General features: G+C 35.6%; 2 protein-coding genes across 2 annotated transcripts; one reads left to right on the top strand and one right to left on the bottom strand.

Annotated features, from left to right (window-relative positions):
* Positions 1-6,501: 6,501 nt before the first annotated feature.
* LOC133784967 (uncharacterized) lies at positions 6,502-9,551 on the top strand. Its single transcript, XM_062224231.1, has 7 exons — positions 6,502-6,670; positions 6,847-7,188; positions 7,378-7,656; positions 7,849-8,043; positions 8,320-8,565; positions 8,716-8,892; positions 9,109-9,551. Exons 1-7 carry the CDS (start codon positions 6,502-6,504, stop codon positions 9,549-9,551), a joined length of 1,851 nt encoding a protein of 616 aa, XP_062080215.1.
* Positions 9,552-18,360: 8,809 nt separating this feature from the next.
* On the bottom strand, positions 18,361-20,351 carry LOC133782050 (non-specific lipid transfer protein GPI-anchored 31). Its single transcript, XM_062221203.1, has 3 exons — positions 19,883-20,351; positions 19,469-19,495; positions 18,361-18,761 (listed from the first exon to the last, which is right to left on the bottom strand). The coding sequence occupies exons 1-3, from the start codon at positions 20,232-20,234 to the stop codon at positions 18,586-18,588; spliced, it is 555 nt and encodes a 184-aa protein (XP_062077187.1). The 5' UTR covers positions 20,235-20,351; the 3' UTR covers positions 18,361-18,585.
* Between the last annotated feature and the right edge of the window lie 4,551 nt (positions 20,352-24,902).

Here is a 24,902-nt window from a genome sequence, read left to right as displayed (position 1 = left end):
GCAGATGGTAACTCTACTACCACGAACTCCATCATCTTGGTCACCGAGACTGGATAGTCTCCCAAGGTCACAGGGAGTTCGATGGACCCCATACAGGCGGTTCCTTCTCCAGAAAAGCCGTACAACGTGGTTGCACAAGCCTTCAGGTCGCGAAGGGAGAGTCCCATTTTTTCTAGTGTTGCTTTATAAAGAATGTTAACTGAGCTCCCATTGTCTATGAGAACTCGGCGCACTCTTTTGTTGGCAAGCTGTAGGGTGATGACAAGTGGATCATGATGAGGGAACTGGACATGGGAGGCATCCTCCTCGGTGAAGGTTATAGGCTGAGTTTCAACCCTTTGGCTTTTTGGTGCCCTTGGTTCGGGTTCATAAGGAGACCCGTCCCCTGTCTTCAGCTCATTCACATATCGCTTTTGAGCATTTCTACCCCCTCCTGCGAGATGAGGACCTCCCGAGATGGTTATTACGTCCTCTCCATCTATCGGCGGAGGCCTGTCTTCTTCCCGAGATCGGGAGTTATTATTCTGTGCTGCCGGAAGCGCGGCTACTCTCTGGTTGGCAGTAGTCTGTCCAGTATTCTGGTTTTTGACATACTGCCGGAAATAACCTCTCGAGATCAACCCTTCGATCTCGTCCTTCAGCTGTCGGCACTCATCAGTTGTGTGTCCGGTGTCCCTATGAAACCGGCAATACTTGCTGGAATCCCTCTTGGACTTTTGATTCCTCATAGGGTCCGGACGCCTGAAGGGGACCTGGTTTTCATTAGCCAGGTATATGTTTTCCCGAGACTCGTTGAGCTCGGTGTGCACTTTATATACGGAGAAATACCTTTCTCCTTTCTTCTTCTTTCCTCCATCAGCCTCGGGGTTATTTCCCTCGCTCTTTTTCCTCTTGGAGGGATTCTCCGAGGTAGGCTGTGGAGCTGCTGGGTCAGCCGAGGTTGAGGCGGAGTTAATGTTTATTGTTGTAGTTTCGGTCTGCGAGGTCGCCTTGAGCGTTGACCTCGCCTCCTCTACATTGACAAATCTATGCGCCCGTCTGTTAAACTCGGTTATCGACCTCACCGGTTTCCCTTGCATGTCATCCCAAAGGGCACTCCCGGGTAAAACACCAGCTCGGATAGCCATTAGGTGCCCACTGTCATCCACATCTCGAGCTCGGGCGACCTCAAGATTAAATCTTGTTAGATAGCTTTTCAGTGTTTCGCCCGGCTGTTGTCGGACGTTGGTCAAAGTGGATGCCTCTGGTCTTACTCCCATCATAGCCCGGAACTGCTTCTTGAAGTCCCTAGACAACTGATCCCATGAGGTTATCGAGTGTCTCTTGTACTTCTCGAACCAACTCTTGGCAGGTCCGGCTAATGATGTTGGAAACAACATGCATCTGAGCTCGTAACCCACGTTACTAGCTCTCATGATAGTGTTGAATGTACTCAGGTGGCTACATGGGTCAGTTTTTCCCTCAAACGCTGGGACGTGAGGAATCCGGAACCCTTGGGGAAACTGAGTGTTAGAAATATTGGGAGCAAACGGCTCGAGCTCCTCATCAGAGTCCTCATATCGACCGTTCCCTCGTTCATTCTTCAAAAGCCTAAAGGCTTTTTCGAGCTGATCAATCCTTTCTTGGACTGGGTCCTTAGGCGGGATCTGGAATTGCCAGTCATTGATTATGATCCCAGGCTCGCATCTCCGTGAGGGATCTCTATGCCCATTTAGGTGATTCCTTAGGTCCGGATTCGTCTGATCTCCCTCCCCCCTGCTCTGATTCAGATGATTCCGCAGGTCGGGACGGGTCTTGCGGCTTCCAGTATTTTTACGACCTCGGTCGCGTTTACTGACGGACCTGGTTTCTCCGGACTCGTCACTGGTGAAACTTACTGATCGGTCGTTTCGAGATGGGTTCTTCCCGTGTCGCCTTGTCTCCGCAGTGCGAGACCGGGACGTCTGACTTCTCTCAGATTGTGCGCCTCTCCGCTCCTGGAAAGTCTCCCTGTGTCCTTGCCTATCCCCCGTACGCCCTTGATCCTGATTCTGAACAGGTTGAGCGTTTCTACGGGGAGGTGAAGGATATCTTACGGGAGATGGAGGGAACCGTATAGGTGACGGTGGCTGCCTCCCTTGCTTCGGCCTAGAGGGTCCAGAATTTGCCCGAGATGGGCCAGTTGCGTTCGGTGCACTACCAGGAACCTGAGTCCGAGCCTCGGTAGGAGCTCGGTTATTCTCAGTTCCTGCAGGTGCTTCCGCAGGTGGATTAGGCGGGACCCGAGCTCGGGTACTCCTCTGAGGCCTAGAAGGAGCAGATGGATCTGCTGGTGCTGGGGGTTGTGCCGGCCTCCTTGTGGCAGCATTTTTTCGTGGACGTCCACGGGGCCTTCGGGGAGGAACGTGCACGTCCCTTGGAGGAGGGACTTGGTCGTCGCGCCGAGGCGGGGGCTGAGCCACCTGCGCCTCTGCGGCTATCCTAGTCAACTCCTCGTTACGTTTGTTGGCTTCTGCCAACAACTGTTTCAGCTGCCGATTCTCCAATTCTACAATAAGGACATAACGTTCAGGGTTATAGTACATGTCCTCATCCCTTGGTTGTGGAGGTGGTCCTCGGGAATCAGAGGACCCACTCTTTTCATCAGCGTCCGGGTTCTCCACTGGCTGTTTTCCAGGACGCCTTGGGTAATTTTCTTCAGGAGTGTTCTGATTGTTTGCAGCCATGAATCTCTCAGGGATGAATGCTTAAGGCTCTCAATGAAAGCACCAAACTGTTGACGCCGTTTTTCGTCAACAGATAAAAGAAGAGAGCACGTAAACAATTAAAGATAATGGCCAAAAGAAACAAACGAATCAAACACACGGTTTTTTACGTGGTTCAGCAGTTAAATCTGCCTAGTCCACGAGTCTCTGTTATTAACCTCAAGATTATCTCTGAATCATTCTTTAGCATGAATTCTACAGAGTTTTCTCCCAAGGATCAGAATTTCGGTCCATTACAATGGTGCATGACCTCTCTATTTATAGAGAAGGTTGCCGAATACTATCCCACATATATTGGGTAGTTACTCTTTTGTGAATAAAAATAAATGGCTTTAAATGCCTTTAATCAGATAAAAAAGGAAACGTCCCTGATGACCAGGGAACGCACAACTGACTAAATAATATCCCACGATTCTTGGGGATTTACATCAATAAATGAGGATTACATCTCATGCTTACAATACTTGTAGATATTCAAGGTGGTTATAGCGTATCTCCAAGACTTTAGCATTTCAGGTTTCATGTCATTATGCGAGCCATTGACATCTCCCGAGCTAACGTTGCTTTCGAGATGGGATATCGAGCTCAAGACCCATGCTCCGAAGTTCCTGAAGATGAAGGTATTCTCGGAACTACCTTTCGAGATCGAGATCATTTCGAGATCACCGCATTCGAGACCATATATCATACTTTGCAGGCTCGACTTACAATCCTAGATCACTATAATCCTCACGAGACCATTTGTTGCGAACTCAGCTTTCGAGGTCATATTTACTATGGCTCGAAATCTGGGTATAACATTAATTTAATTTAGTCTAAAGATTTTAATTTAGTTTAGAAATATTGATTTTAGTCTTTTTAATTATATTTGGATAATTAAAAAATTGTGTTTATTGATTTTTTATTTATTAGATTTTATATAATTTAATAAATTCAAAAATAATTTTTTATTTTTTAAACTGGTTTTTATTTATATTTTCTAATTTAAAATCAATTAATATTTAAAAAAATATATTTTTTTTAACTGTCACGTCAGCAAATCATTACTATTTTGGACAGAATGAGCAAAAGTCTACAAGTGTTATTCGGGGTATTTTTGACAAGCGAAAAAATTCAGAGAGCAAAAGTCTACAAGTGTTATAATTCGAGAGGGGGGGAATATTTGTCCAACAATTTCAAATGACCAACATAGGCTAACTACTGAGCCTTTTACAATGTCCGCCATCAAAGAATTATCAACCCCAATAATGAGTAAAGACCTAATGACAATCAAAACATTCTTATTGAAAATATAGCAACAATCCATCTTTCTTATGAACACCGGCACATCACATCAATAGAACACAAAACAAAGGATTAATAAACTTATGAACAAACTCTCGACCAAGATCTGAATAAGATTCAGATTTATCCGAGTGTTGTCCTGCATAAACACGCCGATTAGATCTACTAGACCGACGAAACAAAGTACCGTCAAATGGGTATCAGACCCCCTAGTGAGGACGAGAGACAGTAGGTACAAAATACCATTCTTAGCAAAATCAAATAAACTATAACATAATAAAAAAAAAACAATATAAAACTAAAAAATCATAACACGGACAAAGTAGAACCACATTGAATCTCAACACCAATCCATCTCAAGATCCCCTTCACCTCCCGTCACAACCCAAAACCCCAAGATCTCATCTCCCCTAACCCTCGAAACCACCACCCCACCCACACAAACCCACCCCAGTCGAGAAGGAGAAAGGCCACTCGCACGAAAGCGTCACTGCACCGAATGGGAAGGAAAGTACACATGCCATAACAATCCAAATCACAAGGAGTCTCAGCCCATCAGAGAGCACACATGATTATGTCACAACACCAAAGTTGGAGATAAAATCACATTTATGAGTTACTTTTGCATCATAAGTCGTACTTGCTAGGACTCGAATGTGATTCTCGAATTCAATGAACAATGTTGCTTGAAAGAGTTGAGTCACGGCCTTATCACACTTGTATTTGGCAAAATAGTATCCAATTGCTACTCTAAAACTAAAAACACTTACAACCCATTTGTGGTATAATTAATGTGGTTTAAGTTTCTTTTAAGATATTTGCATCGAAATTCCTTAAAGTTTACCGTTTGTTGTATTGTTATGCTTCTTCTTTTTATTTTGACACCAATAATGCCCAATATTACTAAATCATGCCGTCATAAAGTCCACTGTTATCCTAATTTCATTGTGAAAAAAAAAATCCCTTGTTATCCCCTTACTAGGTTACTATGATAGTTTCTATAAAAATTCCTAAAGTTTACAGTTTGTTACACTTATCTTCCTATTTTTTTTTTCCAGTAATAATACATAACGCTACTAAACTAGTGCATGTGGTCTTAAGTTTTTTTTAAAAAAAAAAATCAATTTTAATGATAGAAATAGAATAATAAAATATTTTTTTTAAATATATCATTTAAATTAAGTATAAATATTTTTGTCACACATTCACATTTTACTTTTGAAATATATTCTTGACTAACATTTCGATTAATTATTCATTTAATTATTTTTCTATTTTTAAAATTAAAATTTCATATATTATGTAACTTCTATTTTTTGCAAATTATATTTGGCAAAATATTTTTTGATTTATTTCTTGTAATTTTGGCATTCAATAGAAGATTATTTCATTTTTATTTTGTTCACATTTATGTTATAATTATATAAAAAGCTCATTATATCAATCTATTTGATTTATAGAAGGTTTGACAATATACTTAGTTTTTAACATATGAATCAAATAATAAATGTTGATTTATTTATATCTGTCTGATTTCATTTGACAACTTGATTCTTATGATCATATTTCAATAGATAGGATCAAATTGATCCTCATTAAAATCGAAGATAGAATCTTGCAATGTCAGCTCAGATACGGATTGATCTGTAGCTACAGACAGTCTGTCTGTTTCCTCAGATCTCGGATGATTCAATGTAATTGATTGATTATTTAAGGAAACATTTCGTAGTGAGCTGTGTGCGTTTAGACCTAGTAAAGGTTGTCTTATGTGGGTATATTTGTGTATAAATACTTACCATAGCAGCCTTGTCTAGGTTAACTCTTTTGTTTATTTCTAAACTTATTTTACATCTTTAGAAAAAGAATGTTTATTTTGTAGTCTGTTATTTTGTGTCTTTGTATGTGTTTTGTGTATTGAAACAATTTAACAAAGAGAAGAACAAAGGGAAAACCTTCGGGAGAAGGTTCATCCTAGTCTTTCCTCGGGAGGAAGCAAACACTCTTCAAGCAAATCGAAGGGAGTTCGAGTTCTTGAAGTTTCAGCAAGGTTCATTCATCAAGTGGAAAATACATCAAGCGTGCGGCATAAAATTAGAGGGAGTCTAATATTTGCTTAAGTCAAATACTTTGTATTTTTTAGAAACTTTATTAATGGATCTTATCTCTGGGCGTGGCCCCGTAGACTAGTAATATCCGAAAGGATATTGACACCACATAAAAAAAAACTCTGTGTGTTCTTTATTTTTCTGTTTTTATCATTTTGTTGTGTATTTCTGTAGTTACAGAATCTCTGTCTGTAGCTACAGAATATCTGTTCCAGTACCAATCTTTTAATCCGCATTTAATTAATTAATTTAATAAAAAATAAAGTTGGTAACATTAAAATACAAAATTTCATTTGGTATCAGAGCGGTTCACTAAACTCTTAGTGAGATCTTGTGGTTATTTTTCTGTTTAATTTGTTTTGTGTAAGATGTCTTTCTTTGCAGAAGAAAGTTCCATAACTAGACCTCCTCTACTGAATGATACTAACTATCCTTATTGGAAAGTTAGAATGAGGGCGTTTATCAAGTCACAAGATGAAAGGGTTTGGAGATCTATACTATCTGGATGGACTCCACCAACTGATAAAGACAAAGAAGGTAATACTAAGGTAAAGTCTGAACTCGAGTGGTCCACTGAAGATGAAAAATATCTGGTTATAATAATAAGGCTTTGCATGCGTTCTTTAATGGAGTTGGTGAAAGATTTATAAAATTGATTTCTTTTTGTGAGTCTGCAAAAAAGACATGGCAAATCCTTCAAACTTAATTTGAAGGGACTGATGATGTCAAAAGATCACGTTTTACCATGTTACAAAATAATTTTGATGAATTGAGATTGTTAGAATTTAAAACTTTCTCTGAGTTTTATGAAAAATTGTCTGACATTGCTAACGAGTTTTTTGCTTTGGGTGAGAAACTTGGTGAATCTATTTTAGTTCGAAAAATAGTTCGTCTGCTTCCAGATAGATTTGACTCAAAGCTTCTGGCAATGGAAGAAGCAAAGGATTTTGTCAAAATTAAGGTTGAAGAGCTAATGGGCTCTTTGAGAATGTTTGAACTAAACCAACAGATCAAGCAAAAAGATAAGCTGAAATCCTCATGTGAGAAAAATAAAGGTATTACTTTTAAAACTTCTAAAAAAAATTCTGATAATGAAGAGGATGAAGAAATGGCCTTGTTGACAAGGAATTTCCAAAAATTCATGAAAAATGTTAGCAACAAAAATAATCTATCAAAATTCCCTAAAGGTAACATATCTTCTAAATTTGTTGGTTCTACTAACAAACAAAGTATTCAATGAAGAGAGTGTGAAGGTTTTGGTCATATTCAATCGGAATGTGCCAATACGTTGAAAAAGAACAAAAAAGGGCTAAATGTCACTTGGAGTGATGATGAGACCAAAAGCAGTGAAGAAGATGAGGGAAATGTTGCTTTAACCTCTGCTTTGTCTAGTGTTTTTCAGGAAAAACTTGTGTGTTTGAACAACATTATCACTGAAAGCAATATTGATGGTGTAGTCTCAAATTCTGATGAGTCAGAAATCAATGAGGATTCATTGGCTGAATCTTACAAGGTAATGTATGGTAAGTGGGTATAAGTTTATGCTGAAAACCGTTCATTGACAAAAATTAATAAAAATTTGTCTCATTACATCAAAGTACTTGAGATGAAAAACAAAAGTTGTGAATCTGAATTGTGTTAAAAAATGACTGAAATTAACTATTTAACAAAAGGACTTGAAAATATGAAACGAAATGTTAATGTGTTAAATTCAGGTTCGTCTATATTTGAAGAAATTCAGAACACAAGGAAAATAAGTCATGCTAGGTTGGGATTTGTTGAATCTCAAAATAAAATAGACACAAAATTTGTTAAATCTGAGAAAATTCATCCTAGATGTTCTGATCTAACATTACAGGTGTCTGATATTGCAAGTAGGTCTTCTGCACTTACAAAAGAGAAGCGATCAGGTAAGGGTGACAGATTTCGTGAACAATCCAGAAAATTTGTTCACATTTGTTACTTTTGTGGTGTAAGAGGTCACATTCAACCTAAATGCTTTATTTTGCACAATATGTTTAGGTCCAATTATTTTGGAAAAACCTATAAAAAAAACAAAATAAACATTTTTCACAAAACACAAATATGGATAAAGAAAGAAAAATGTCTTGTTGGTTTTTCTTTCTTTAAAATTGCTGCTTCTCAAATGTGGTATTTTGACAGTAGTTGTTCTAGACACATGACAGGTAACAGAGACTTTCTTGTCAATATTCGACCTATGCAATGTGGTGGATTTCCATTTGGAAATGGTTTAGCTGGAAATGTTATTGGGATGGGAATCCTAAATTTTGAAGGCTTACCAAAGCTTAAAAATGTGATGTTAGTTGAAGGACTAAAAGCTAATTTACTTAGCGTTAGTCAAATCTGTGATCAAGGGTATACTGTTAATTTTGATAATGATCATTGTTATGTTCTCAACAGTGATAAACAATGTATTTTACAAGGTTTTAGATCTACTGATAATTGTTACACTCTTACTCATGTTCTTACGTGTCACTCAGTCATAGATAACACCACTGATCTATGGCATGAAAAACTTGGGCACGTAAACTACAAAAATTTGAAAAAGTAGTCAAATGCAGGGATTGTTCGAGGGTTGCCTAAATTAGGTAAAGAATCTGTGAGTAAATGTGAACCTTGCCAGCTTGGTAAGCAATTGAAAGTTACCCACAAATGCATTTCTGATTTTAATACCACCAAGGTTCTTGAATTACTCCACATGGATCTGATGGGTACAATTCAGGTTGAAAGTTTGAATGGTAAGAGATATATTTTTGTCTGTGTTGGTGATTTCTCTCGTTTCACATGGGTTGATTTTTTAAGAGAAAAATCTAATACTTTTGATGCTTTTAAATCTCTTTGTTTGAAACTAAAAGTTGAAAAAGACTGCAATATTGGCAAAATAGTTCGAATTAGGAGTGATCATGGGAAATAATTTGAAAATGTTGTTTATGATGAGTTTTGTAAGTCTACAGGTAATTCTCATGAATTTTCTGCTCCTAAAACTCCTCAGCAAAATAGAGTTGTGGAAAGAAAGAACCACACCTTGCAGGAGATGGTCAGGGTGATGTTAAATAGCAAAAAGCTTCCCAAGCGATTATGGGCTGAAGCAATGAACACAGCTTGTTATATCATAAATAGAGTGTTTCTTCGTCGAAGTACTCTTAAGACACCTTATGAAATCTGGAAAGGTAAGAAACCCAATGTAAGTCATTTTCATGTGTTTGGTTGTGCTTGGTATATTCTAAGAGATCGTGAAAACACTGTAAAGTTTGATGCTAAGAGTAACGGTGTTTTTATTGGATATTCTGTTAATAGCAGGGCATATCGTGTATATAACATGAGAACCCAAACTGTAATGAAGTCTGGTAATGTTGTTGTTGATGATTTTAAGGATTTTTCTGAGTTTTCTACATAAGTCAACATAGAAGATTTGCTGAAAAATCTCCTGCACTGACAGAGGATTTGATTGAGCTATCAGAATATGCATCTGATGCAACAACTTCGGATTATGTAGCTACAACTGATGATTTTTAGATTCTACATCAGGGAATGAAACAAATCAAACACCAAACATCATCACAGATCCAGTTCAGAAATAACCATCTTCCAAAGTAAAAATGAACCACCCTATTGACCTCATTCTTGAAAATATGGAAGAAAGCATGGTTACTCGAATAAGGTATGTAAATTTGGTTCAATTTTCATGTTTTACTTCATCTTTTGAGCCTAAAAAGGAGAAGGAAGCTTTGATGGATGAATCATGGATTCATGCAATGTAAGAGGAGTTGGATCAGTTTTCTCGCAATGAAGTTTGGACTCTTGTTCCTAGACCGAGCCATGCCAATGTCATTGGAACGAAATGGATATTCAAAAACAAGAGTGATGAATTTGGCACCATTGTAAGGAACAAAGCAAGATTGGTGGCTCAAGGATACACACAAGTTGAAGGTATTGATTTTGATGAAACATTTGCATCAGTGGCAAGACTTGAATCCATAAGGCTACTTCTATCTATTGCTTGTGTTATTGGATTTAAATTGCACCAAATAGATGTTAAGTCTGCTTTTTTAAATGGAATTTTGAATGAAGAAGCTTTTGTTGAGCAACCTAAAGGGTTTGAGGACCTTCATTTTCCTAAATATGTTTACAAATTACACAAAGTGGTATGAGCGTTTAACTCAATTTCTAATTTCACATGATTATCAAAGAGGTAGTGTAGACAAGACACTGTTTATCAAAAACATGAATTTTGATGTTATTGTTGCTCACATTTATGTTGATGATATAGTATTTGGTTCTACATATATCTCTGAAGTGCAGGTTTTCATTCAACAAATGCAAGATGAGTTTGAAATGAGTATGGTAGGTTAACTCACCTATTTTTTGGGTCTTTAGGTTAAGCAATCTGAGGATGGTACTTTTGTTTCACAAAGTAAATATGCAAAAAACTTAGTGAAAAAATTTGCTCTTGAATATGCCAAACATACCAATACTCCAATGAGTACAACAGTAAAATTATCCAAAGATGAACATGGAGTAAAGGTAGATCCAAAACTATGTAGAAGTATGATTGGTCGTTTGCTTTATCTTACTGCTAGCCGTCATGATATTTATTTTAGTGTTGGTGTGTGTGCTCATTATCAAGGAAATCCCATGGAGTCTCATATTACTAATGTGAAAAGAATCATTTGCTATGTAAATAGCACTCTTGATTTTGGGATTTGTTTTTCCAAGGATACCAATTCTAACTTGGTTTGTTTTAGTGGTGCTGATTGGGCAGGTAATGCTAATGATCAAAAAAGCACTAGTGGGGGATGTTTCTATCTAGGAAACAATCTTGTTTCATGGCACAGCAAAAAACAAAACTCAATTTTTCTGTCAACTGCAGAAGTTGAGTACATTGTTGTGGGTAGTTGTTGTACCCAACTGTTACGGATGAAACAAATGATGGTAGACTATGGGTTTGATTTGAAAACGTTAACCATTTTTTGTGACAACACTAGTGCTGTAAATATTTTGAAAAATCCTATTCAACACTCACGCACTAGGCACATAGATATCCGTCATCACTTTATTAGAGAACTTGTGGAAAATAAAATTCTAGTCTTGGAATATGTTGAAACAAGCAAACAAATTGCATATATCTTTACTGAAGCTCTTGATTCAGTCCGTTTTAATTCTCTAAGGAAATCCTTAGGGGTTTGTCCCATTTAAATTTCTTTCGTCTGTTTATATTGATATTTTTGCCTTGATTGTATTGCTCAAAAAGTCTTGTCTTGTTCTTGTTCCAGAAGAAGCTATCGAACTCAAAAGAAATACATATTATTATGTTACTTGCTAATTTCTCTAGTGTATTATTTTAGATAGGCTTAGTTCAGGAAAAATAATTTACTCCTCCTAGAAATATTTGAGTTTTTCAATCAGTGTTATGTTCAAGCTACCATTTTTTAATAAAAAAAAATGTGTTTCGAGCTCCATTGGAAGAATAGAACTACATGTCTCAATGTGTGAAAGTCATCTCTGAGTAAGTTGATACTATGTAATTAGCAGTTATGTAGAGGATACGCCACCATTGAAAATGGCTACCATTGAGGTAGTGTGATAGCATCTCCATTTGTTATAATTCTCAAAAAAAGTCTATTTGACAATTTTGGGCAATATTCCCTGCTTTCACTTTCACACACAAATGCTTGACACATTTTTAAATAAAAAAACATGGTCTCAAAAGTTGTTACATACTGATTGAACTAATTAATATATTTATTTGTGACTGAGTAAATTATTTTCCTGCGTAACTTTTATAATTTTAGTACAATAGATAATTAGTTTGTTAATATAATGTTTGTATTTTCTTACAAGTTTGATTCTTTCATCAAGAACAAAAGTAAACAGAATAGTTGATTCAATTGGTTGGAAAAATTAACAAGGTTTGTTAATTTATATATATATAATAATACAAAAAAAATATTGTGACTGTTTTTAAGAGCTTCATTAAAAAATATTGTCTTTGTTTGTCTTGGTTTAATTTTATTTCATAAACTAGCATTTTTGCTCTTCAGTGTGACAAATGTCTTTTTTTTTTGTCATTTAAACAAATAATACAAAAACGGAAAAATTAAAAAAAAAAGGTCAAAAATTAAAAAAATAATAATATAATAATAAAATTTTGCAAAATATATATAAAAAAAAGGAAGTTTCGGCGGTAAGTTTTTTGTGGTTTGTTTAATAATGGTTGTTTTTTTAATTGGGGTACGGATTGTGTGAGATTTGGGAAACAAAAAAGAAAAACAAATTTCTTAATTGACAGTTACCTGATTTGTGTCCCTTTATTGCACATATTTAGTTTCCTTTTCTTGATTTTTCATTTTAGGTAACTATTTACCCCTTCTCTTTTTAAACCCCTAACCCACGATCACATCTATCATTATCCTTTTTTGTTTCTTCTTCTCAGTTTCACCTTCTCTTCTCGTGTTTTTGTGATTTCTCTGGTTCTTTGTTTTTCAGGAATGGCTAAGACTAAATCTGCTGGCAGTTCCAAGCGTCCTGCTCGTGCAAAACCCTCGGTCAAATCCCCAATCGACTCTCCTGCTACTGCAAACCATTCGAGAAGACACAAGGGGTCAATCTCGAAAAAAGGTCCTTAATCTGAATGAGAAACCATCTCAGACCGCCTCTCTAATCTCTTCTGCTACTCTGGGTCTGGGTGGTGATGACCCTCAAAAGACCTCCTCATCTGCGCGCTCAAGTCCTAAGTCTTCATCTTCAAAGGAGGATTCTGCATCTTGGTATGACGGTTGTGGAGGAGCAAAACCCAGCACTGAAGTCTCCCCATAAGTATCCTCTCCACCTCCCTCTGCATCTAAAAATCTCTCTGCTCATCGATCTGCCAGACGCTCTAGTATGGTTGTCTCAACTCCCCTAGCTGCTTGTCTCAAAGCAAATCCACCTTCTATGTCAACAACTGAATCTGAGGGTGGCGATAAGAGTGACTTAGAAGTTGAATCTGATCCTAGTGAGGGCTTGAATACAGAAATTCAACCTGAGGAAAAAGAGACTCCTGATGAAAGTGAGCCTTCAAAAGACCATTCTGTAGCTTCAGAACCTGAAGGTGTGTCTCCAGGGCTCCCTGTTCTGGACAAGCAGAAATCTACAGGCAAACGACCTCTAGAAATTCCTCCCTCTGCTCCTATCTCTAAAAAGGCCCGAAAGTCTAGTAAACTCGAAGATTTTTCTCCACATTCTCATTTTTTCTGCTTTAATGACAATGAAAGGCACATGAGTCTTTATGCTTCTCGAAAATTCATTGTTAAGAAAAAAATTGATATTGATGCTCATAGGATTTATGGGGTAATAAAAATTGTTCAAGAGAGGGGTTGGATGAATACTATAAATGGCTTTACTGGTTATGTTGATAGGGTAGTCAAAGAATTTTATGCTAATGTAAATGATGAATTTCTTGACAAAAATTCTTGCGTGTTTGGGAAAGTTTATGTTAGAGGCCATTGGTATTCTTTTACTGTTCAAGATATTGCTGCTGCACTCGGTCTTCCTATAGATGTATAGAGTCCACCGAGGTGCCATTTGACAAAGATGTGGTTTTGTCTGAAATCATTGGACAAACTGTTACTTGAAATACTCATGATACTGCCTTGCTCATCTCACATATCAACATGCTGCACTAATGAGGTTTGCTCTTTCTAATTGGTTGCCATCTTCCAACACGGTTACGGTCTCTCAAGAATTAGCCTTCTTGCTATTTAAGCTCACAATTAATACTCAAATTGATCCAGCTGACATGATTTTAGATTAGATAGTGGTCTTGCGCAAGGGAAATCGTAGGAAATTAAATTTTCTTTTTCCTAACTTGATCTATAAAGTGTTGTCTTCACAGAAGGAGCTGATCTTGGACACTGAATCTGAAGAGCCCCATGTGTCTGGAATGACTTTCAAACCCTCTGAGAAGTTTGAATCTTCTAAGCAACCTAAAGGAATATCTTTGCCACCTATGTGTGATGTTTCTCCTGCAGATTCAAGATCATCGTCTGTAGCTCCAGCTTTTCAATCTGTTCATACAGAAATTTCTAAGGTTACCAATCAGTTGGATAAATTGGAGGAGAGCCAAGCTTCTATTCTTCAACATCTTAGTTCAATTCAGAAGTTTCTTGCTGCATGTTAATATTTCTATCTTGTTGAACCTTGTGTTTTTTGTGGTTTTTTCTTTTGTTTTTGTTTTTCTTTGGCCTATTGATAGACGACAAGGGGGAGTAGTGTTTATTTTTGTTGTTAGTTCCAACTCTTTGTTTGTTTTGAGTCTGGACCCTATTTTCAGGGGGAGTTGTTGTGTTAAACTTTCTCTTTAAAAGTTAACAAGTTTGTTTGTTTTATGTGTTAGTAACTCTTATGTGCAGGGGGAGTATTGTATACTCTCATTGTTTCTAACCAGATTCTTCTTGGGTATTTACATCCAAAATATTTTGTTAATCAAAGTGCCAAAGGGGGAGATTGTAAATTCCATTTTTGGCAAATTATATTTGACAAAATATTTTTTGATTTATTTCTTCTAATCTCGGCATTCAATAGAATATTATTTCATTTTTATTTTGTTCACATTTATGTTATGATTATATAAAAAGCTTATTATATTAATCTATTCTATTTATAGAAGGTTTCACAATATACTTAGCTTTTAACATATGAATCAAATAATAAATGTTGATTTATTTTATATTTGGCTGATTTCATTTGACAACTTGATTCTTATGACCAGATTTCAACAGATAGGATCGGATTGATCTTCATTAGAACCGAAAATAGGATCTTGCAATGTCAGCTTAGATACGGACTGATCTGTAGCTACAGACAGTCTGTCTATTTCCTCAGATCTCAGATGATTCAATGTAATTGATTGATTATTTAAGGAAACATTTCCTAGTGAGTTGTGTGCATTCAAACCTAGTAAAGGTTGTCTTATGTGAGTATATTTGTGTATAAATACTTACCATAGCAGCCTTGTATAGGTTAATTCTTTTGTCTATTTCTAAACTTATTTTACATCTTTTGAAAAAGAGTGTTTATTTTGTAGAGGTTAGTGGTTCGACTATACCTCTGTTTTTGTGTCTTTGTATGTGTTTTGTGTATTAAAATAATTCAACAAATAGAAGAACAAAGAGCAAACCTTCGGGAGAAGGTTCATCCTAGTCTTGCCTTGGGAGGAAGCAAGCACTCTTCAAGCAAATCGAAGGGAGTTCGAGTTCTTAAAGTTTCAGCAAGGTTCATTCATCAAGTGGAAAATACATCAAGCTTGCAGCATAAAATTAGAGAGAGTCTAATCTTTGCTTAAGTCAAATACTTTGTATTTTTGAGAAACTTTATTAATAAATTTTATCTCTGGGTGTGGCCCCGTGAACTAGTAATATCTTAAAGGATATTGATACCACGTAAAAATAACTATATGTGTTTTTTATTTTTCTGTAGTTAAAGAATTTCTGTCTATAACTACAGAATATTTGTTCCAGTACCAACATTTTATTCTACATTTAATTAATCAATTTAATTAAATATAAAGTTGGTAACATTAAAATGTGAAATTTCATATTAAGAAAGAATTATGGCCATACTATTTTAATAATGTAAGGTATTATTGCAGTCAAAATGAAGACAAAATCTGCTCTTGACTGACATTTGGATTAATTATTCATTTAATTATTTTTTTTCTAATTTTAGAATTACAAATTCATATTATATAAAATAATTATGTCCATACTATTTTAATAATAGTTAGGTATTCTTACTCTAGAAAGAAGCAAAAAAATAGAGATATAAGTATAACCAACTGTAAATTTAATATATTGACATCACAAATATTGTAGCAAGTTAGTCAAAAAAGTATCAGTCAGATTTATGACCGCATTAATTTATAACATTATGTACAATATTACCATAATATATAAGTGCAATAAATGGTAAATTTTTTATAATTTTGCCATAAAGTAATATATATATTTTAAAAAGTATTGTATAATTTTATAAATATTTCGTATGAAAACACAAAATGATAATTATTATTGGTGAACTGCTTTAATAATACTCTTTCAAAAAAAAAAAAAAAAAAAAGAACTGCTTTAATAATAAGATTAATTGCATACGAGGATTGCTAAGGAAACTTTTTATTGTATTTTCTTTTATATTTTTCTTTATTCATCCATGTATGACTTATAAATGTTAAAACAATAATAGTGTGTTTACTCGTGAGAGTAAGAATAGAAAAATCAGGATCCTCGCTCCAAAATGTATGTCTCATTCCCTGTCGACCAATATAAACAAAACATGTGTTTTATATATATTAATTAAGTATAACCTTGTTTCGAGATAAATTAAAACAAAGAAGAAAAAAAAATCATTTTTCTAGATAGATAATAACTCAGCCACAATCATTCATCATCTTTCACACACAATTATAATATATTAAAATTAAAATAGAAACTAATGCTTACAGAATTATAAATAATCATATACATGTTTTTGGTCAATAAAAAAAATTGTACATGATCTTAAGAAATTTGACAAAATTAATTCTATATTAATTTTTTTAAATAAACTTTTTTATATACATTTTTTTTCTGAATCAAAAAAATTGTACAAGATGCTAAGAGATTTAACAAATCTAATTATATATTAATTTTTTTAATCAACTTTTTTACAATAGCATATTAAAATAATTAAATTCAACATAATATCATCTTATGTATTCAATATTGCATGAGGTGACATCATTAGTGTTTTTTAATTTAAAATTGGATCTCAATTTTATAAGGTTTATATTAGTAGAGGTTCTCAACTTTTATAAAAAAAATCACTTAGCTCTCCAAATTTTATTTTATATTACTTAGTTTCTCAAACTTATTAAATGTGTGTTATATAGGGATATCAACGAATAGGGTATGGATAAGATCTGTCTATTTCACGATCCTATCCTATAAGAAAAGTTCTACTTATACTCTACCCTATAATATTTTTCGGGTAGGGTACGGGCATTGCCCTAACGGATATGGGTAACCCTACCCTAATAAAATTTCAAATTAAATAAATTGAAGAAAAAAAATCAATATATTATACTTACAAAATTAAATAAAATATAACATGATTAAGTATTAAAAATAGTAAATAGCAATGGGATTATTTATACTTATAAAATTAATAAGAATATAATATAATGTGATAGATATTGTAAAAGTTATATGATATATTATCTTTATTTATCCTTGTAAAGTTAATTAAAATATAATATAATGTGTTAAAATCCTAAATATTAATAAGATACATTGTATTTAGAATATGATTAAGTATTTAATTTTTATTGTATAAATTATAATTAAAATTTTATATTAATTATTTATAATATATTGTATCACATGTATTTATACATATCTTTTAATTTATCTTATAAAATTTTATTTTATATATTTTAAAAAATATAATTAAATTTTAAATATATTCATATAAATTTACATATATACATGCAAATAATTATAAATAAATATACACGTATATATTTGGATAGGGTAATAAGGTTGGATACACCTATACTCATAACCTATCCTATACCCATATCGGGTACATGTTTTTTATCCTCACCCTACCCTAAATCATAATTTATTAGGTAATACCCTACCCTTCAAGGTAGGATATCCATGGGTAAACAAATTTTCGTGTAAAATTATCATCCTTAGTGTCACATAGGTCATTTCTGGATTTATGGTCCAGCAAATAGTAATTAATTAATTGAGCTATAAATTATTTTTCGTGGGGAACTCTGAAAATTATTTTATAATAAAAGCAATTAAAAAATTAAGTGATATATTTTAGAAAAATTTGAACTTTGATGATATAAACACTTTTTATAATTCAAAATATTAAAAAAAATTGTTCACTGTAAATACTCATTAGAATAATATTTCAAAACCTAATTTCAATAAAACTAAGTTGATTTTGTATGGTACAAATTTTTAGTTTTGAGAAATATTAATTTATATAACTCGAATATTAGGGCGTACAAAATTAAACTCATGCTATTTACTCTTATTAAAAAAAATCAATTTTTTTATGAAAAGATAATATTGTATAATTTGATGCAACGAACATTGAGATTTGTGAGGATTAATCACACATGAAATCAACCGAAGCAATCATCTTTAATGGTTATTTGAAATTTGAACGATCAATAATAATAATAATAATAGAAGATAAATTTAATATATTAGCAGAAGGGAGTCCAAATCTCCATAGGCCAGAAGGTTAACTGCAAAATGAATGTGTTTACCTACTATAAGGGAAACAAGAACAAACTAAGGTAAAGAGAACCTCAAATGGTGTTAATAACAAAAACAAAATAACAATATGATTCCCCCAACAATAGTCTATTCCCTCACAAAAAAGACCAAACTCCAAGCTCAGAACCAAGAGAATGATGCAACTACAAGCCCAACAAGCAAAGAACCAGCCGAAACAGACATGGCACCAGCAGCACCAGAACTCCCTGGGGATGGTGCCGGTGCCTGCCCGTTGATGGCGCTGGCATCAGGCGCTGCTGCTGTCGATGTTGGAGTCGATTCAGCCGGTGTAAGAGCTGTTGCAACACATGCGAGTTAGACTATACATCACAGTTTAATAGACAGCATATAATGACAAATGGAACAACAAACTCAAAAGTAAATAAGTTTTTCAAAATTTAAATAATGTATGAAAACATAAATTCAATGCATACACCAAAATAGTAACATATTTTTTACTTGATTCGCAATTTCATAAAGGAAACTGAAAATTTGAGGAGAATAAGTCAAGGATTTTGACAAGAAGGTAAAACATGTAATGGTAAGTCAATAGTTTTAAGTTATGATAAGATAGAAAGGAAAAAACGGCCAATGCCATTTACTGAGTAAACACCATAATTAAGATTGTCAATTTAAGGATTTTATGGTTTCCACCATTAATTCACAGCCAATAAAAACATTGTGGTAAAACAATACAAAGGGCAAAATCAATATAGAAAAAACTTTTTGATGGTCCACCATTCATATTAGTACAAATCCCACCACAATTAAAGGGACCCAAACGGAAATTTAAGTTTGACAAATTTAGAAAATGTTACCAGGCATGTCACTCAAAGAAATCATTTTTAATTGTATATTCAAATTAAAATATTCTAAATATAGATAGGGTGGTATCTCTACATATAAAATAATAGCATTTTACTTCATTTAAGATGATAAATTCATATATAATAATAAATAAATAAAAAGAGAAATGTGCAAAGATGTTTGGATCTGAACTTACCAGGAGATCCAGAAGGAGCAATGGATACTGCAAATAACAAATAAATAAAAATAAATTAAATTTCATTAAGAAAAAAGGAAGAAACGATATCTTTAAAATAAAAATATAAAAGCCAGAAAAAGCTATTAAACAAAGTAAATTTCACCCCATAAAAAAAGTGAATCAGAACTTTTTGACAAACTGAGAAACTATTTTCAAGGTATGAATATACAACAGTCCAAACAAGAAAGAACCGAAAAAAAAAAATCAGAGCAGAAAAAGCATGTAAAAACAAAATAACACTGAGAATATCAGGCTTTTTTGTCGTTCTACAAATCATTTTCAATGGTAACTTTCTTTTCTTTTTTTTTTTTTAAAAAAGTTCAAAATATATATTTTTTTTAAAATAAAGAAAATGTAAAAACGAGAGCTTACAATCGCAGTTAGAAGCAGAAGGAGCGGAGACTTTGCAGGCCTGAGGGAGAGTGGTGGCCTTAGTGACATTCAAAACGACGCCGAGTTGAGCGCTGCTCTTAAAGGCCTCGCAGAGGCAGTCGGCGTCGGCTTTGAGAACAGTCTTGAGTCCAGTACAGCAGGTTCCCTCCGGCTTCGCCACCGTGCTCCCGTTCGACACGAACGACAAACAATCCGCCATGTTCAGTATCAGACTCGAGCAGTCCACTGCGGGAGCCGGCGCGTGGGGCGAAGACGCCGCTCCTTCCACCACCATAATCATGGCAACCGCGTACGCAACCACAGCGATACTCACACCCATTTTCACTGCCATAACGGAAGAGAGAAAGAGAGGGGAATGAAGGGACTTTAGAGATAGAGAGAAGAGAGAGTGAAAATGTGGGTTGAGTGAGAGAGGGAGAGATATCGGAGAATGTGGGATTTGCAGGGGTTTATATAGGAAAGAAAAGAGGAAAGGGATTTCGTTGTTTATTTTATTATAATAAATATTTTTTTGAATTTTAATTTAATTTCGAGAATGATGCATGGGTTTAATTTAGAGAAATGGAGAGAGAGAGAGAGTGTGTGTGGAAGCATTGGCCAAGTGTGAAATGAGGTCGGTGTAATGAAGTGGGATGTGGCCACGCGTCGAGCATCGGGGGGTCCTGTATGGGATGTCGTGGACGGTGGAGATTGTGTACCCCAGGAGCCTCCAATCAATCCATTGATTAACGGCAATGGTGGAGTGTTTATTCTAGGAAAAATGATGTGAACACGGCAGAGGAGAGGGATAGCTTAGCCATGGCCTACAGTTGTGCTGGGCAGCCCTATCACGCCAGTTCGTAGTACAATTAGTAATTGTCATCTGTTTTGTCTGTTGTTATTGCTATTAGCCACGCGGTGTGAATACCCAAACAGCTCAATTCTCCCCCCACAAATTGTTTTATAATTAGGAAAGAAATTTTGAGTTTCTATATTCAGGGTACTTTTAGAAAGCTAATTTGCAATTATAATTGAATATATTTGAGAGTAATTATTTGGTTTTGGATGATTGTCTAACCATGTAATTATGCGGTAAACATCCAAACACACCATGTCTAAAATTACAATTATAGTTGAAATTTCATTGTGAACCTAAATACTCCACTCTATTTTCCTACCACTCCCTCTCGCTTTTTTTCCTTAATTTATTCTCTCTCAAATACTATACTATACTTAAAATTTTATGATTTCCTAATTTCACACTCTTGCGATGTGTAAATATTAAAAGTATAAATATATGTATTTCCAACTATTCTATTTATGATTTTGTGGTTATTTTCTTATAAAAAAATTAAAATCTAAATATTTGATTTCATTTTAGGTTTTTCTTTGTTGCTAATTTTCGATGAAATTTAATGAATTTCCATGAATTCTTTAATGGATGTGTTCTTGAAATTTTAAAGTCAATAAAGATTCTAAATACATAATATATATATATATATATAAATTGTGTAAATAATAATAATAAAAACCATTGATTTGTCTTTGTGTTCCATAAAAAATTCCTTACAATTGTCTACAAAATTAATCACTACTAAAACCATAAAAAAAAAGGTGGTTGAATTGAATATGATGTAGCATATTAGGGTTTCATAGTTTGATTGTTTTCAATGAAAATTGATGTTGTTTTGATGCTTTAGAGTGTTTTCTATTTAAATAAGACAAAATCAATGAAAATTAATACTAGTTTGATGAGATTCAATATTTTTGCCTAGTTTGCTGTTTTTTTTTTTTCTAAATTCACAAATTCAAGAGTTAACATATTCATTTCATATAACTATAAGTGAAAACATAAAGGAGACAGTTGGGCTTTCAAAGGAGTTATAGAGATTCATATGGGAAGGGGTGTAAATTACTTACAGCTGTTGGATAAGTCGTATGTAAAGCTTGAGGTGGATAGGTTATTATTTGGCTTAAAATTGGAAGTCTTTTATATATGCCCTAGATTTTCCTTGGCTCCTGATCTTCATATAAATGATGAAGAACTTGATGAGATTTTCATGTCCTTCCAACTTCAGATCTCTACTTGTATCACTTCTGTTAAGAAAAATATCATTGTTGATCTATCGCTTTGAACCAATATTAATAAGGAAGTTCCAAGTTAGATTAAGACAATTGTTCCAAAAACAGCTCCCCGGCCCAATAAAGATAAGGAAGTTCAGAGTCAGGTTAAGATATTTGTTTCTGAAACAGTTTCCACCCATGATCTATCTTATGTGTACAAGCTTTATGCCAATGATGTTCCAATCGTTGATTTGAACGTGGATGAGAATGAAGATGTGTGGCAATGGTTATGATGATAACTCTATGGATATGCCAAGTAGGATGATAGACATTGTACACGTCCAACAAGTAGAAGAATAGCTTGAAGCACCAGCACTAGAACAAAAGGAAAGCCAAGAATGCAGAGTTCCTAGCTCACAAAGTAGATGTCCTAATACAAAGGAAAACAATTTCAAATAAAGTGATCTAACATATACAACATAAGATATATCATGCATCTCCTTCGTGATGCCTGTGACATCCTTTGTGAGTTGTGGTGGAATATAGATTGGCCAAAATTTTCAAAATCAAGCTAGATTTGATGAAGAAGTACCACTTGTTTGCAATGAACAATAATTTTGAGTTTGTGGTGAAGAAATTTAATAGTGATATGTGGTATATCACTTGCAAAGATCCCACATGTAGTTGGCGATTGCAAGGAAAAAACTGGCTTGGTCAAACATGTTTAAGATAACTGTTTACACAAACAAACACATATGCTCGCTTGAACTCCAAAAAAAAGACCAACGTCAAGTTGCACCCTAGGTTGTCGGCCACTTCATCAAAATGAAATATGTGACTAGAGGGACTAGCTACATGGCAAAAAATAATATAAGAGAATGTTTACGGTGAAATCTCGTCAATGATATAAGGTTAGAAAACTGAGATTGTATTGCTAAAGATATCTTCGAAGAAGATTGAGAGAACTTGAAAGAGTAAATGTGCAGAACTATAATAGAGTAAAATTCGTATATTGCTTAACAACCTCAGCATACAATGAATTTTCCAACCTCTTTTCTGAAGGAGTGATGATCTATTTATACTGGAGCTCTAATGACTCCCCATACATTGTGGTCCCAGGGGATAAGATTATACATAGGTACATTGTCAGGGTGGTGGCACAGGTCATGGTGGAGTAGAAGGTTATGGTGTCGGCCTGGTACATAGTTAGAGGTATGCATGTAGTGCTTCCACTCTCTGTACAAATCCGTACCTCCACTACTTGTAGGACATAGATGTCAGAGTCATGCCTTTGCCCTTTTTGAGGGTTATACATCCCGTGCTTGTACATTTATCTCATGCCTAGTGGTCCCCCTTACCTAAATATCTTCTCTAGGTTTCTTTATATTTTAGTAAGTGTTGATCCATACTTCTTTTATCCCGTCCTTACCTCCAGGTACGAGGCCTGGAAATAGGCATGTACGAGGCTTGGGGATGTATCTCACAAGGCGAGACCCTTGGTGCCTAAGTGAGTACCCATGTGTGACCCAGGCATTCACGAGGCTCGAGGATAGGTCTCACAAGGCGAGACCCTTGATGCCTAAGCGAGTATCTAGGCGTGACTTGGGCATTCACAAGGCTCGGGGATGGGTCTCAAAAGGCGAGACCCTTGGTGCCTAAGTGAGTACCCATGTGTGACCCGGGCATTCACGAGGCTCGGGGATACGTCTCACAAGGCGAGACCCTTGGTGCCTAAGTGAGTACCCATGCGTGACCCGGGCATTCACGAGGCTCAAGGATGGGTCTCACAAGGCGAGACCCTTGGTGCCTAAGTGAGTACCCATGCGTGACCCGGGCATTCACGAGGCTCGGGGATGGGTCTCACAAGGCGAGACCCTTGGTGCCTAAGTGAGTACCCATGCGTGACTCGGGCATTCACGAGGCTCGGGGATGGATCTCACAAGACGTGATGGGGTTGCATGAGGGCCACGAGACGGTGGTGGCGCGAGGCTCCTTAGCGTGGTCATACCTCGCGAGACGCACACGGGCGTGGTGAGGTATGTCTCGCTGTGCGAGGCATTGGCGCGCATCTGGGTCGCGAGGGGCGTGGGCAAGGGCAGCCTCGCATAGCGAGGCCCTTGTGGCCTTGGCAGGCGCGCGTGGGCCAGGGCAGCCTCGCATAGCGAGGCCTTTGGGTCCTTCTGGGCACTTTTGCTAAGGCCTCCTATGATACATGGGTCTCGCGTGGGTCAAGATATTAGGCTGCTTTGTTTGCCCGAGGCTAATGAGGGTAACCCTCAATTTTTCTCTTGAGTGTTGACTATGGCTCTGGTCAATTTTTGGCATTCACACTTGCCCCCCAGTCTATTAGGAAGTCTTTAGGCGTCCTGGTAGACTCATAATAATACTACACTCCCTATGCTCTGATGGTACTTCTGGGTGATCCGTGTCGTTTGGTGCACTTTGATTACTTGTAAGGATATGTTGACCCCTTGGGTTCATGCTATCCTTTTATGTATTTTTGCGCGCGCTTATTATTTCTTGCGAAAAGTGTCCTTCTCGTCATTAGGCATAGTACTATTTTTGCAAGTGTCTTCTTCGAGACCCTTTTTGCAAGCATCTTCTGTGAGACCCTTTTTGCAAGCGTCTTTTGTGAGACCCTTTTCACAAGCGTCTTCTTTGAGAACCTTTTTGCAAGTGTCTTCTTTGAGACCATTTTCACAAGCGTCTTCTTTGAGACCCTCTTTGCAAGTGTCTTCTTTGAGACCCTTTTTGCAAGTGTCTACTTTGAGACCCTTTTTGCAAGCGTCTACCTTGAGACCCTTTTACAATTTTTTGAGGTGATCCCCCCTCGAGTTGGGACTTTTATGGAGAGATGGTCCCCGTCCAATTTTAACCTTGGTCAGTGACCCATCTAGCACGACGTCTCCTTCTGTATGGAATCTTCAGACGTATTGGTAGCAGTGCGACTGGAGGA

This window comes from Humulus lupulus, chromosome 6, assembly GCF_963169125.1.
Source record: "Humulus lupulus chromosome 6, drHumLupu1.1, whole genome shotgun sequence".
Lineage (NCBI taxonomy): Eukaryota > Viridiplantae > Streptophyta > Magnoliopsida > Rosales > Cannabaceae > Humulus > Humulus lupulus.
Note: the sequence above shows the minus strand (reverse complement) of the source record. Positions and strands in the feature narration are given on the sequence as shown.

What these genes read in the sequence shown, in the direction of transcription:
- LOC133784967 (XM_062224231.1), top strand. Translation starts at nt 6,502, where the DNA reads ATGTCTTTCTTTGCAGAAGAAAGTTCCATAACTAGACCTCCTCTACTG. An exon ending in ATCTTACAAGGTAATGTATG is followed by an intron (nt 7,657 to 7,848) that starts GTAAGTGGGTAT and finishes TGTTAAATTCAG; the next exon opens with GTTCGTCTATATTTGAAGAA. An exon ending in TCAGGTTGAAAGTTTGAATG is followed by an intron (nt 8,893 to 9,108) that starts GTAAGAGATATA and finishes GTAAGTCTACAG; the next exon opens with GTAATTCTCATGAATTTTCT.
- LOC133782050 (XM_062221203.1), bottom strand. Translation starts at nt 20,234, where the DNA reads ATGGCAGTGAAAATGGGTGTGAGTATCGCTGTGGTTGCGTACGCGGTT. An exon ending in TTCTGCTTCTAACTGCGATT is followed by an intron (nt 19,496 to 19,882) that starts GTAAGCTCTCGT and finishes TGTTATTTGCAG; the next exon opens with TATCCATTGCTCCTTCTGGA. An exon ending in TGCTCCTTCTGGATCTCCTG is followed by an intron (nt 18,762 to 19,468) that starts GTAAGTTCAGAT and finishes GTGTTGCAACAG; the next exon opens with CTCTTACACCGGCTGAATCG.